The sequence below is a fragment of the Oncorhynchus gorbuscha genome, linkage group LG18 (assembly GCF_021184085.1).
Source record: "Oncorhynchus gorbuscha isolate QuinsamMale2020 ecotype Even-year linkage group LG18, OgorEven_v1.0, whole genome shotgun sequence".
NCBI lineage: Eukaryota > Metazoa > Chordata > Actinopteri > Salmoniformes > Salmonidae > Oncorhynchus > Oncorhynchus gorbuscha.
The window spans coordinates 14370970-14386422 of NC_060190.1; the positions used below are offsets into that span (position 1 = coordinate 14370970).

At 41.6% G+C, this 15453-nt stretch overlaps 1 protein-coding gene across 1 annotated transcript; it reads right to left on the minus strand.

The window, feature by feature from the left end:
* Positions 1-802: 802 nt before the first annotated feature.
* LOC124003695 (transcription factor Sp6-like) lies at positions 803-15184 on the minus strand. Its single transcript, XM_046312226.1, has 2 exons — positions 14966-15184; positions 803-4330 (listed from the first exon to the last, which is right to left on the minus strand). The coding sequence occupies exon 2, from the start codon at positions 4157-4159 to the stop codon at positions 3242-3244; it is 918 nt and encodes a 305-aa protein (XP_046168182.1). The 5' UTR covers positions 4160-4330; positions 14966-15184; the 3' UTR covers positions 803-3241.
* Between the last annotated feature and the right edge of the window lie 269 nt (positions 15185-15453).

A 15453-nucleotide genomic window follows, 5' to 3' on the forward strand; every position in this document is an offset into this window, starting at 1 on the left:
GAGCTGGTTCCAGCAGTGCGTCTTATAATAAATCATGATGAAGTACTGAATAAATAGACAACATACGTCATACTTCTTTCTATTTTTATTTCCATAAAGGACATTTCTCTATTAAAATTACAAGCAAGTCTTAAAACCAAGCAATAGTACAGCAGTACTTAAATTATTACAAAATATTGTTTAAATTCATATCTACTGCGACAACATACTACAGTAATCCTTAAAATAAGGTAAGTTTTAAATAATATTTTAATAATCTTCAATCTGCTCCTATCTAACACATACAACTCAATAATAGCATTGATGATAATAATAATAGAGATAGCCAATAGGCCTTTTTTATACATGTATCAAGTGTTCCTAGGTAGGCCTATTGGAAATGCACTACAACAGGGGAATTCTGACCCGAGTTAAGCGCGTGTAGTAGGGAATGTCATTCCTTTTTTATGCACTTTTCTCTCTACAGGTATTCTGACCTTGAACGTAAGCATGAGAATAGCATGCTATTCACTTGTTATTTGTTTGGGGTGGACATTTTTTTTTAAAGAAGGTGTGGTGAAGGTGTGTCTACAGATACGCCATGTTCTTTTTATTTTAGTATTTTTCTCCACAATTTTGATCTTGTCTCATCGTTGCAACTCCCCAATGGGCTCGGGAGGCAAAGGTCGAGGCATGCGTCCTCCGAAACATGACCCGCCAAACCCTGACAACCAGGTCAGCCTGCAGGCGCCCGGCACACCACAAGGAGTCGCAAGAGCACAATGAGCCAAGTAAAGCCCCACTGGTCAAACCCTCCCTTAACCCGGAGGGCGCTGGGCCAATTGTGTGGCGCCCTATGGGACTTCCCGGGGTCTGTAGTGACGCCTCTAGCATTGCGATGCAGTGCCTTAGACAGCTGTGCCACTTGGGAGGCCCTCAGATATGCCATATTTGAACCTTGTCTTGACTTAATTCCCTCATAACTGATTATTCATAAATCGTTTCCTAACCCTAAATAATATACAAGATCTACCAATTGGTGCTGAAAAGGAGATGAATATGTGTGTATTTAGGCCTACATGGCTTTCTTTCATTGATCCCTAATATTCTGAACTGTTCTATCCATATATTCTAATGAGTCTGTCAAGACAATTCTATTAAAGGTACACCACATTTAAAGGGATAGCTTTAGATAAATGTACTGGAAACCCTATTGGAAGAAAACTCCACAACAAAATTTATTGGCCAGCAAGTGGGCGGGTTTTCAGCGGTTTAATTATATGTATCAGCACGCGCAAGAGAACTGCACCTGCATAAGGTAAGACTGAATACCAACTACTGTGAAGTGCGTAGGAAAGACGTGTGTAGCAAAGGCATACATTTCCTAAGTCTGAATCAGGCCCCAAGAGATTTGCAATAGATGAGTCTCAAAGTGATGTCATTTCATCACATTTGATACACAAAAGGCAAGTAAAACCATCAAAAAAACACATTTTATTTTATTTAGGGATGTTTCTAATACGGGGTTCAATAAACACCTCAGTAAGAGATCTCTACATAGCTAAGCACATTTTGACTCAAAATGCAACAATGTTTTTCTAACAAGGCTAATTTGTTTTACAGTGAGCACTATAAGCTAAGAAGCCTAAACCACGGCACACAGGCCTAAGCCTATTTAGAAAGGTCTATACTGGATTCCTAAAACTTTATCGAAGTGCATCTTCTATCAAGATATAAATGGTTATTTATGACTATTAATATCAAAATGGGTTCTAAACAATTCCACTCCATCTGTTTTTGGCTTTATGCTTGAACAACCTTGGAGGAAGAATTGTTGCTTACCCTGGAAGTTGTTATTGTGACAAAATATGGTTTACATAAGTTCCTCTCAATTAGGGATTTCAGTTCAGCTTACATTTCAGTGCAGCATACATTTCATGATTAGTGATGTATCCAGCCTGTCTTTTGTCCAAGGGAATCCTTATCAGCCTGTTACTACAGTAGGTTCTGTGAAGTGTGAAATGGGTATTGTGTGGATCGTACACTATCAGCGACAAGACCAAGGAATTACACATTTCCTGTGAATGAGATATGCTGTCATCATGTGACATTCACACCAGCATAGCCGAGATAAGGAGTGTCAAAAGATGAGCAACGGTGCTTTTCAGTCACAGCTGAGGGATATTTAAACGTGATGATACATACGGTGCATTTACTGTAAGTGAAATACATGGATAACACAATTAATGTCTTCTTAATGTACATTAAACAGAAAATATATTTGTTGACGTAAAACACGGAGTATGAATACCATGCTGTAATGTGCTGTAGTGGGACATCTCTGCACTTCAAGTGCCATACTTTCTATTCATTTGCCGTCTACAGAGCAAATGCCGTCCTTTTTATTTGAACCGCCCACATACCGCACCAAAAAGAACTTTAGTGGTGCTTTACTGTGGTGCTCTTTGGCGAAAGGTTGACGCCAACATTATGCGTGGTCAAAACCAAAAATAAAGTGTGGAATTTTCCAGTGACATGTTCATACACTCACGTACAGTATATTATACACAGCAAGGCAAGGGGGTGGGTTAAAGGGTGGGGAAAGGCAGCCAACACAACATACCAACATATTCTAACCCTCTACTTCCATTGCCTTAAATTCAGTTAGATGTGTGCAGTGGAGACTGGAGAGATTGATGGCTTCCTGGAAATAAATATCTCTCCAAGTAGCTAGTAGTTTTACTGTAAACACATCAAGCACCATCTTCAGTTTAGCTCGTTCTCAAAGTCTCTGTGGATGGATGGTATAATAGTAGTAGCAGCAACGGAAGTCCTAGCACCTAGCAAGCTTTGGCTCTGGTTTGGTTGCCACCAAAGCTATCCTTAAATGGAAGACAACATCTAAAAAATCATTTTCCTTGATTCCTTAGATGGATATCCTTCCAGTAAGGTACTTGACAGCTTGTCCTCTGTTGGTGATGTAACATATGCTCTTTGGTTTTATGTCTGTCTATGCTGTATGGTGCTGTTATGTGTGATATGATGCATTCTTAAAATCAGAGGGGCCTTTGTTGCCTTATGTTGTTGAATGCATCTGGTAGAAATAAACTGTCAATTTATAATATAAAACCCTCTATGATTCTACCTCCACTGGACTACATGTATTATAAACTATGGATTCTCTGTCTGATAGAAAGGGGCTGATAGTAGCCCACCGACTGTACGTTATCTGTATAGCATTCCAGATGTGGACGGGATACAGTTAGCTGGACTGTCCTGTCCCAGAGGGGTCTTTCTCACATTTCGGCTGCTTAAGGGGTGCCTCTGTGTCAGATGCAGTGGCGTGGGAGGGCTGAGGAGAAGGCGTGTCAAAGCTCTTCCCCATCCGGCCCCCCTCTCCATACATCCTCTCCTCCCCTGGACCGGATGGAGACTCGTGCGTACGCATGTGCTTGGCCAGGTGGTCGTTGCGCATGAACACGCGGGGGCACATGGTGCAGCTGAACTTCTTGGCACCGGTGTGTGTCTGCAGGTGTCGCTGAAGTTCGTCAGAGCGTGTGAAGCGCTTGCCGCAGAAGAGCCAGTTGCAGACGAAGGGCCGGTCCCCGCTGTGCCAGCGCAGGTGGGCCTTCAGGTGAGAGGTCTTGGCGTAGGCCTTGCCGCAGCCCGGGATGTGGCAGTTGTGCATGTGTTTCCTCCGGTCGTCATCAGTGCTCTGGCCCATCTGCTCGGCATGGACACAGTTGGGGCACCGGCACACAGACTGGCCTGAGCCCCTGGAGGCAGAGCGGCGCTGGGGCTTGGGCCGGACCGAGGTGGCACCCTCCTGTGGCTCCTCCAGGGAGTATGACTCCGGCTGCAGGAGCTCAGGTCCTCCCAGCGGCTCCATCTTGAAGCCATCCTGGGGGTAGAGGTGAGAGTGAGCTGAGTGTGAGGCTGGGGCGAGCTGGGCTAGCTGAGCAGAAGAACACAGCTGGGGCTCGGAGCCGTAAGGCCCCAGGGAAGACTGCAGCCCCATGGAGCTCTGACCAACTGCCTGTAAGCCCACACCCTGGCCCGCCTGCAGGTCCATCCAACTCCCTGGCCCGGTGTGGAGGTCCCACCATGAGGGAACGTTCATCTCATCTGAGCTGCCCCCAGGGGGTGCTGTCCGTAACCAGGGTTCATAGGGGTGGGCCATGAGACCAGCTGCTGTCTGTGGGATACTGGTGTTGAAGGCTGTGTCTGGTGAGGAGTGAGCGGTAGCCGGGTGGGTCCAGGGTGTGGTGGGCTGACTGATAACTGGGTAAAGATGTGTAGACTACCACATGGCTGGATGGAGAGCTTGAGGGTTCTGTCCACGATTACAGACCTGTGGACAAAAAAAACGGAATGTAAATTATTGTAAGATTACTGCTTCTAGCCAAATGACTTGAAATACTGTTGGGCTACAATGTAACAAACACAAAACATGCAAATACTTGATTTCAAATCCTCCAACCACATGTAACCCCCCCACCCCCTCCAAACCCAACAGACACGCCCCTGTCTTTATGGACACCCACCCCATTTCTCACGCTGCGTGGCCGAGGAGAGAGCAGACGGAATGAGGGGAAGGAGACGAGGGGAACAGAAACGTGTCCGGACAGAAACCTGCCAAATGCATCCGATGCCAGGTACTTCCCATGGCGGAGGACAGTCAAAGAGAAAGCTAAAGAAAACAACTTGAGCAGCCCTATGAAGAGGCAGAGGCAGAGTGGAGATAAATACGAAAGGTGGCGGAGGAAGGAGGAGGAGAGCAAGAAAGAGAGAGAGGAGTGTTGACAGGAACAGCCCCGTGCAGAGACGGAGGTTAAAAAAAAGGAAGAAGATCCAGGGAGGTAATGGCTGCGGGCCAAGATCTACAGTGTTTGTACATCTCTGAGATTTTTGGAGATGAGTCCTAGCAGACAGAAGAACCAGTTTTTTTATGAATCACACATGATTTACAACAACATCCCTTCGAGGCGACTAACAAAAAAAGAGACGTTGCGATGAAAAACCCGCCTCCTACACACTGGCGGCAGCCGTTTCTGACTGACGGCTTTCAGGAGCCTGCGAATACAAGTCCAACAATAACACAAGAACAATGACTTTATCCATATAATTATGGCAGCATGCTCGAAGACAGTCAGCATCTTGTCCCCATTCCATTGCAGTGGGTAAACTCCAATGGACCATACAAATGCTATAAAACATACCCCACAAATTAGGTTACCTTAGAATTTTGAGAGGTGACGGAATGCACCTGTTCAAATTATAGGAGTCGAGAGACATTTTTGCCAAAAAGCTGTAACCCAATCTACAGGAGACGCTTACTTGGTTCAAGACACGAAAATGATTCAAAAAATGTTCTGGCCCAAAATTATGAGTTGTCGTCTACCCCCCAAATATATGCCATTATTTTTACTGCAGGAAACAGTAAAGCAGTAAGGGTCGGAAGAGGTTACTATCTTGTTTGTCTGAAGATCCTAGGTCGTGATACCATATCTGGGAGGGAGAGACCATACAGCACCCAGACAATTAAGCTTCAATAGAAAGGTCAAGGTTCAATGGTAGACCTGCATCCTGTCCCTTGTCCACAAAACCATTAAAGCCAAGTTATTTCCACAACTTACAGAAACTTTGAAAAGATAGCATACAACTTGTGAGATTCAGATTCACTCTTATCCCTTCCAGTGCTTGAAAGGGAATGGACAAGGTATCAGTACATGTTAGGTACTGGTACTCAAGCAATAGAACATTTGGGGTGCGGGTACTCCCTACCAATGAGCACGGGGCTAACTCAAGCGCAGATCCCTTCAATTGATTTTCAATTTGCTGAGACAACAAACAAAGCCTTGAAGACCAACAGGATTACGAACTATGCTTTGAACTGGTCTTCCCATGGCCCTCTTCAGACACTAGAGAGGAGATGCTCTTGATTTGGAATGAAATCGTAAAGCGATTAGTTTGGAATTCCAGAATTAGAGGTCTGGTGTTAAAGGTCAAGCTGGTTTATTTCACGTCGCCCTGGAGCCAGAGCTCCACCGATGCTCTGTAATTTTGGGGGAATGCGAGTCAGATGCACTGTGGCGTGAAGCGTCCCCCTCTTTCTCTCTCTCTTCCCCCTCCACTCGTTCGCTCTCTGATATAATAGCCCTGTAAGCAAGTAAGAAAGTGGCCGATCCTCCTCCATTCACAAAAGTGGCTGGCTGGAACACTCAAGAGTATCCTGAGAGTAACAGCTGGCATGGGGCCCCTGGGGGTGGGGAGCCGGGGAGGAGGAAGGTGCAGGACGACAGGGCTGTATCGTAAAACCTGCCCGACCAAGACTTAACAAAGTCCCCCCCCCCCCGGTTTACTAGTCTGCCAGAGAGGAGGAGGTGCTCCAGGGGAGGAACGCATCACGGTAGATGACGAACTGACTTTGGGGTTATTCCATGTTGGTTATCGTTCTGATTCAGCCAGTAAAGGGAAAAGTACAGATTCAATTTAATAGCAGAATAAGATTCCCAATCTTAACTGTCACACCAATGAATAAAAACTGATAATGGACCGGAGTTTGTGGATTCTCCATACTTTTCTTTTTTACCATCCAAAATGTATTTCTATCAAACACAGACATTTAGAATGGTCAGTTCAGTATAACGTATCTGTACGCCTACTTCTAAATATCTGTGTTTGTGTTTGAATGGTGTTTGAGTTGAGAAAATCTTGTAGTTTAGTCTGATATGTGATATAACGTCACAGGTTCCAAGACGTTATAGAAGACTAAGATCCCTGTAGGATAGTGACTGCCTGACAGTTGTTTGTCTACTAGTATCATGGACAAATGCAACAACCTTGATTTGTTGTATGTTCATGTGGTTTTACATCAAATGTTGTAAATGTTACGCATTATGTGTCCAAATTGGAGCATATTTGTAAACACTCTTGCACAGACATGAAATTCCAATTCAAATACTCAATCAACATGTGAAGATGGAGTAGAGGAAGTGTCTCAACTAGTGTGTCAATAAATCATCATGACTCATATCGAGGCAGGTCTACACAGAGGAGCACAACCCATGTGTTGACAGTTGGACATAGAGTACACGAGAGATATGACACCTCCTGTCTCATTGTATTAGACAACGAAAGAAACTTCTAATACACCTTCCATTTTCTATGGTAATTGAATGGGAAAACTCCCTAGCCATTGTGAAAACCCGTGAGGCTTAGGGTCCTCTGAGGCATATTGCCTGTCAACTTTGACATTTAAATGTCATTTAGAAAGTCAAGTGCTCTGGTAGGTTTGGCACCCAAATTCCTTTTAGACTTAATTACAAATTACGGTATCCTTCTTAAACGCCTATGTTTGAGGTAAGTATTTATAGTGGGGCAAAAAAGTATTTAGTCAGCCACCAATTGTGCAAGTTCTCCCACTTAAAAAGATGAGAGAGGCCTGTAATTTTCATCATAGGTACACTTCAACTATGACAGACAAAATGGGAAAAGAAATCAAGAAAATCACATTGTAGGATTTTGAATGAATTTATTTGCAAATTATGGTGGAAAATAAGTATTTGGTCAATAACAAAAGTTTATCTCAATACTTTGTTATATACCCTTTGTTGGCAATGACAGAGGTCAAACGTTTTCTGTAAGTCTTCACAAGGTTTTCAGGGGCGGCAGGGTAGCCTAGTGGTTAGAGAGTTGGTCTTGTAACCGGAAGTTCAAACCCCCAAGCTGACAAGGTACAAATCTGTCGTTCTGTCATTCTGCCCCTGAACAGGCAGTTAACTCACTGTTCGTAGGCCATCATTGAAAATAAGAATTTGTTCTTAACTGACTTGCCTGTTTAAATAAAGGTAATAAAATTAAAAGGTTTTCACACACTCTTGCTGGTATTTTGGCCCTCCATGCAGATCTCCTCTAGAGCAGTGATGTTTTGGGGCTGTTGCTGGGCAACTTTTCAACTCCCTCCAAAGAATTTCTATGGGGTTGAGATCTGGAGACTGGCTAGGCCACTCCAGGACCTTGAAATGCTTCTTACGAAGCCACTCCTTCATTGCCCAGGCAGTGTGTTTGGGATCATTGTCATGCTGAAAGACCCAGCCACGTTTCATCTTCAATGCCCTTGCTGATGGAAGGAGGTTTTCACTCAAAATCTCATGATACATGGCCCCATTCATTCTTTCCTTTACACGGATCAGTCGTCCTGGTCCCTTTGCAGAAAAACAGCCCCAAAGCATGATGTTTCCACCCCCATGCTTCACAGTAGTTATGGTGTTCTTTGGATGCTACTCAGCATTCTTTGTCCTCCAAACACGACGAGTTGAGTTTATACCAAAAAGTTATATTTTGGTTTCATCTGACCATATGACATTCTCCCAATCTTCTTCTCGATCATCCAAATGCTCTCTAGCAAACTTCAGATGGGCCTGGACATGTACTGGCTTAAGCAGAGGGACACATCTGGCACTGCAGGATTTGAGTCCCTGACGGCGTAGTGTGTTACTGATGGTAGGCTTTGTTACTTTGGTCCCAGCTCTCTACAGGTCATTCACTAGGTACCCCGTGTGGTTCTGGGATTTTTGCTCACTGTTCTTGTGATCATTTTGAGATCTTGCGTGGAGCCCCAGTTCGATGGAGATTATCAGTGGTCTTGTATGTCTTCCATGTCCTAATATTTGCTCCCACAGTTGATTTCATCAAATCAAGCTGCTTACCTATTGCAGATTCAGTCTTCCCAGCTTGGTGCAGGTCTACAATTTTGTTTCTGGTGTCCTTTGACAGCTCTTTGGTCTTGGCCATAGTGGAGTTTGGAGTGTGACTGTTTGAGGTTGTGGACAGGTGTATTTTATACTGATAACAAGTTCAAACAGGTGCCGTTAATACAGGTAACGAGTGGAGGACAGAGGAGCCTCTTAACGAAGAAGTTACAGGTCTGTGAGAGCCAGAAATCCTGCTTGTTTGTAGGTGACCAAATACTTTTTTTCCACCATAATTTGCAAATAAATTCATAAAAAATCCTCAATGTGATTTTCTGGATTTTTTTTCTTCTCACTGTGTCTGTCATAGTTGTCTGTCATAGGCCTCTCTCATCTTTTTAAGTGGGAGAACTTGCACAATTGGTGGCTGACTAAATACTTTTTTTCCCCACTGTAGCTGTTTGACAATAAGCCCTAAATTGATCTCCAAGGTTGAGCTTACACAAGTAGGGCTAGTATAGTGATTATTGTGTAGGCCTACCATACACTGGTTGATCAGTATTCTACTCAAACTCACAAGTAGCTATGTAACTTGTACTGAGGACTATTTTTTTGTTCGCTCATACAGGAGTAGTAAAAGCTCTAGTTCACACAACAGTAAAAGTATTTTGTGATTTATGAAATGTTTGATTTGTATTCCATTTGTATTTATCAAAGGGGTGCTGCAGCACCCTCCGCACCCCTACTTCGAATAACAGGAAGTGGTTGAAGAGCTTTATGTTAAGTGATGATAATAAACAATTATTTGTCAATCATCATTTATTTGAAAAACACAGTTTCCATCACCATTTGTCACAATAAAGAAAGTTAGACAAAATAAATATCCACCCGTCGAATGGAATAAAATGTTGTCGATCTTTATAAAAATGTGCTTATTACTGCAGTTTCCATTATACATGTCGCAATGATTTATTCAACATTGCTTTTGTCGAATAAACCTGGGTCAATGGAAACCTGCCTAGACAGTCTACAGGGAGGAGGTAAGAGCCTGGCAAAGTGGTGCCAGGAAAATAGCCTCTCCCTCAATGTAAAAAACAACAAAGGAGTTGATCGTGACCCTCTCCCAGTGGAGAGGGTCAAAAGCTTCAAGTTCCTTGGAGTACACATCACTGAGGACCTGAATTAGTCCCACCACACCGACACCATGGTGAAGAGGGCGCAACAGCATCTATACAACCTCGGACGGCTGAAAAAAATCAGCATGGCCCCTAAGACCCTTACAGATGCACCATTGAGAGCATTCTGTCGGGCTGCATCACCGCTTAGTAAGGCAACTGCACCACCCTCAACCAAATCGCTCTCTAGACGGTGGTGTGGTCAGCACAACACATCACCAGGGGCACACGAGTCACGGTCTGTTCACTCTGCTACCATTTAGCAGACAGTACAGGTGCATCAAAGTTGGGACATCTCCAGGCCATCAGACTGATCAACATCCATCGAGCCATCTTCTGTAGCAAGAGACAAAGATAGACTCACTCACTCACACAAAACACACACACAAGCTTACATGCACACGCACACACACACCTCATACACACACTGTCTCACAAATAGGCTCACAAACTCACAAACACATGCACATAGTACACACACACACACACACACACACACACACACACACACACACACACACACACACACACACACACACACACACACACACACACACACACACACACACACACACACACACACACACACACACACACACACACACACACACACACACACACACACACACACACACAGCCAACGCTAATGTCCCATGTATATAGAGACATTAAACACTGGACCGTTTATTTTATATTTTTGTTTACTCTGTGTATTAATATACTGTATTCTTCATATAGCTTCATATGGCATTGTAATATACAGTACATTCGGAAAGTTTTCACACCCCTTGACTTATTTCACATTTTGTTACAGCCTCGTATTCAAAATAGATTAAATAGATGTTTTTTCTCACCCATCTACACACAATACTCCATAATCCCAAAGCGAAGAAAAAAATCAGAAATCTATTGAAGATTTATTGAAAACGAAATACATAGAAATCTAATTTACATACACTACCGTTCAAAAGTTTGGGGTCACTTAGAAATTCCCTGTTTTTGAAAGAAAAACAATTTTTTTGTGTAGACTTTGTTAATGTTGTAATTGTCTATTGTAGCTGGAAACTGGCAGCTTCATCAAATAGTTCCCACAAAACACCAGTCTCGACATCAACAGTGAAGAGGCGACTCCAGGATGCTGGCCTTCTAGGCAGAGTTCCTCTGTCAGTTGTCTGTGTTTTTTTGCCCATCTTAATCTTTTCTTTTCATTGGCCTGTCTGAGATATGTTTGTTTTTTTAGCAACTCTGCCTAGAAGGCCAGAATCTCGTAGTCGCCTCTTCACTGTTGACGTTGAGACTGGTGTTTTGCGGGTACTATTTAATGAAGCTGCCAGTTGAGGACTTGTGAGGCTTCTGTTTCTCAAACTAGACACTAATTTACTTGTCCTCTTTCTCAGCTGTGCACTGGGGCCTCCCACTCCTCTTTCTATTCAGGTTAGAGACAGTTTGTGCTGTTCTGTGAAGGGAGTAGTACACAGCGTTGTACTACATCTTCAGCTTCTTGGCAATTTCTCTCTTGGAATAGCCTTCCTTTCTCAGAACAAGAATAGACTGATGAGTTTCAGAAGAAAGTTATTTGTTTCTGATAATTTTGAGCCTGTAATCGAACCCACAACTGCTGATGCTCCAATTACTCAGCTAGTCTAAATAAGGCCAGTTTTATTGCTTTTTTAATCCGACAACAGTTTTCAGCTGTGCAAACTTATTTGCAAAAGGGTTTTCTAATGATCAATTAGCCTTTTAAAATTATAAAATTGGATTAGATAACACAACGTGCTATTGGATCACAGGAGTGATGGTTGCTGATAAATGGGCCTCTGTACGCCTATGTAGATATTCCATTAAAAATCAGCCATTTCCAGCTACAATAGTAATTTACAACATTATCAGTGTCTACACTGTATTTCTGATCAATTTCATGTTATTTTAATGGACAAAAAATGTGATTTTCTTTCAAAAACAAGGACATTTCTAAGTGACCCCAAACTTTTGAACTGTAGTGTAAATATTCACACCCCTGAGTCAATACATGTTAGAGTCACCTTTGGCAGCGATTACAGCTGTGGATATTTCTGGGTATGTCTCTAAGAGATTGCCGACCTGGATTGTATGATATTGGCACATTATTATTTTTAAAAGTCTTCAAGCTCTGTCAAGTTGGTTGTTGATCATTGCTAGACAAACATTTTCAAGTCTTGCCATAGATTTTCAAGAGAATTTAAGTCAAAACTGTAACTAGGTCACTCAGGAACATTCAATGTCGTCTTGGTAAGTATATTTGGCCATGTGTTTTAGGTTATTGACTTGCTGAAAGGTGAATTTGTCTCCCAGTGTCTGGTGGAAAGCACACTAATCCAGGTTTTCCTCAAGGATTTTCCCCGTGCTTAGCTCTATTCCGTTTATTTCTATCCTAAAAACTCTCTAGTCCTTGACAAGCATACCCATAACATGATGCAGCCACCACCTTGCTTGAAAATATGAAGAGTGGTACTCAGTGATGTGTTGTGTTTTTGGCCACATTTCTTGCAGTTTTACTTTAGTGCTTTATTGCAAACAGGATGCATGTTTTGGAATATTTTTATTCTGTCATTTAGGTTAGTATTGTGGAGTAACTACAATGTTGTTGATACATCCATATGTTTTTCCTATCACAGCCATTAAACTTGTAACTGTTTTAAAGTCACCATTGGACTGGTGAAATCCCTGTGTGGTTTCCTTCCTCCCCAGCAACTGCGTTAGGAAGGACGACAGTATCTTTGTAGTGACTGTCACGGTCGTCCTCTTCTTCATCTGAAGAGGAGAGGCGAGAAGGATCGGAGGACCAATATGCAGCGTGATATGTGTTCATGTTGAATGTTTAATTAAAGAAAGAACTGAACACTGAAACACTATACAAAAACAGTAAACAAAATGACAACCGTGAAGCTAATGTGAGCTGCGCTGAAACAAGCCATCAACATAGACAATCACCCACAAACAAACAGTGCAACCCAGGCTACCTAAGTATGATTCTCAATCAGAGACAACTAATGACACCTGCCTCTGATTGAGAACCATACTAGGCCGAAACATAGAAATACCCCAAAACATAGAAAAACAAACATAGACTGCCCACCCAACTCACGCCCTGACCATACTAAATAAATACAAAACAAAGGAAATAAAGGTCAGAACGTGACAGTGACTGGGTGTATTGACACCTGATCCAAAGTGTAATTCATAACTTCACCATGCTTAAAGAGATATTCAATGTCTGCTTTTTTAAAACCGTTTTATAATAATAATAATAATATATGCCATTTAGCAGACGCTTTTATCCAAAGCGACTTACAGTCATACCAATAGGTGCCCTTCTTTGCGAGGCATTGGAAAACCTCCCTGGTCTTTGTAGTTGAAACTGTGTTAGAAATTCACTGCTCGGCTGAGGGACCATACAGATAATTGTATGTGGGGTACAGAGACGAGGTAGTCATTCAAAAATCATGTTAAACACTATTATTGCACACAGAGTGAGTCCATGCAAGTTATTATGTGACTTGTTAAGCACATTTTTACCCCTGAACTTATTTAGGCTTGCCATAATATACTTATTGACTCATTTTTCCACTTTGACATTATGGGGGTATTGTTTATAGGCCAGTGACACAAAATCTAAATTGAATACATTTTAAATGTAGGCTGTAACATAACAATAATGTGGAAAAAGTCAAGGGGTGTGAATACTTTCTGAAGGCACTGTATCTACTGCAGTACATTGCATTCTGTTACATATACTGGATTGTCAATCTACTGCTTCTCAATGTACTGCTTGTTTTTGGTGTATATACACATAGATTGCATTTGGATTTCTAATACAGTATTATTTGGGTTGTCAACTGGATTAGTTCTGACATTTGTGATTTCCTGTTTCATTTTTTATTTTTGAAATCACCTAGGATTATATCATTCCCTTTCACTGAATGCGTTGTTCCCTGCCCCCGTTGATTACAGATACATTATCAAGGTCCTGAATGTCTTGGATCAATTTGGGTTGAAGAGAATCAGGCCTACGCAGCTCTATGTGAGGCATGATGTAATGTTGTTTTATTTCTGTCAACTAAAAGTCACCTTGTGATGCATTTCAGTCACCATAACATTCATACTGTAGTTTTGTAGTCTACTACAGCATTGGAATATATTGTACGAGAGAGTGCAAGATAGGCTACCCCCCTATATAAATTGGTAAAAGATTCACTATAACATATTCTAATAATTGGAATACCATTTATTGTAAAAAAATATATATATTTAAAAAAGTTCCTAAAATGCTTTTTCGTTGATTTTGATTGTTGGTTTTGATGGTGATGATGGTTCACCATCATCCTTGGTGTGCTTTTCAACATTGGAAGGCATACAGATTACTGGTGCTAATTGTTCCCTCAATCATAATGAATACCCTTGTGTGCGATAACCAATTTCTAAATCGAGGTCTTTGGGGTGGTGAAAACATAAAAACACGAGACATTCAACAACCTTTTAGGGACTCTACCTCCTGCTTTATGTTTCATCTGTCACCAGGAAACATTCCCCTAACTATGAACTCAAACTGGAAAGGAGATTTATTCAAATTTCTACTTTATTCTAACTTTATTTTGATGCAAATTGTACACATTTTTCTATTTTCAAATATGGTATCAAATGCACAACCTGTCACTCAAACCCAATCCTTTCCATGAGTGGGGAAGGAATTTGAATTAGGCCTACAATAATATATATATTTATATATATATTCATGACTTCACGACTTTCATTACAGATTATGAATTGAAATATGTCTTTCTAAATCTAAATTAAAATACAAATTGAAGATAATAAATACTTACACTACGATATTTCCAATATTACTTTTCTTTAAAAGAAATGCTTAAATTTTTACCATATTTCTTTATTTCAAGTGGTTCTAGTTATTCCAGGTACAGTCCTCTCTCTGTTTCATTGTTCATGCAACTGTCAAAAGGATGTACCCGTCACTTCGATATTGTTCCACTACACAAGAAATACAATGCAACGGTTACATCGTTGGTAAACAATGCGATGCTTATGAAACAAAAAACTTTATATTGAAACATATATAGCTACCTGTTTATCCAATGGTGCCCGTAGTTCTATTCCGACGCGATGTACGAATAGCTTTTTGTAGCCTATTATATTCACTGGTATGAAAATAAATAAATCACCTTGGCAGAAGTCAAGTAAAAGCCTTTGGTAAAATAAAAAAAACTCGAATAAAGAAATAGATATCCTGATATATCATAAAGTTCCCTCCATCTCGAGCAGTTCAGGTGAGACAAGACAACGCTTCCACGTACAGGTAAGCATACTCAATGGTGGTAAAGTTTATAATAGGCTATGTCTCTTTTTCTTCTCGCAGGCTCCGCCCCCTTTCGGTGTGTGCCTTTCCTTTGAAGATGGTACATGGGCATGGCTCACTTACGTTACAACATTCGGACCCATTAGAAAGTTGACAACTCTTTGAACTCTCTTGTTACATCATTTGGGGTTGTCTCAGTGTATAATACTTGTATTTCAAATGGCTCTAATATTTGCCCACTGCGACTTACTCTCAG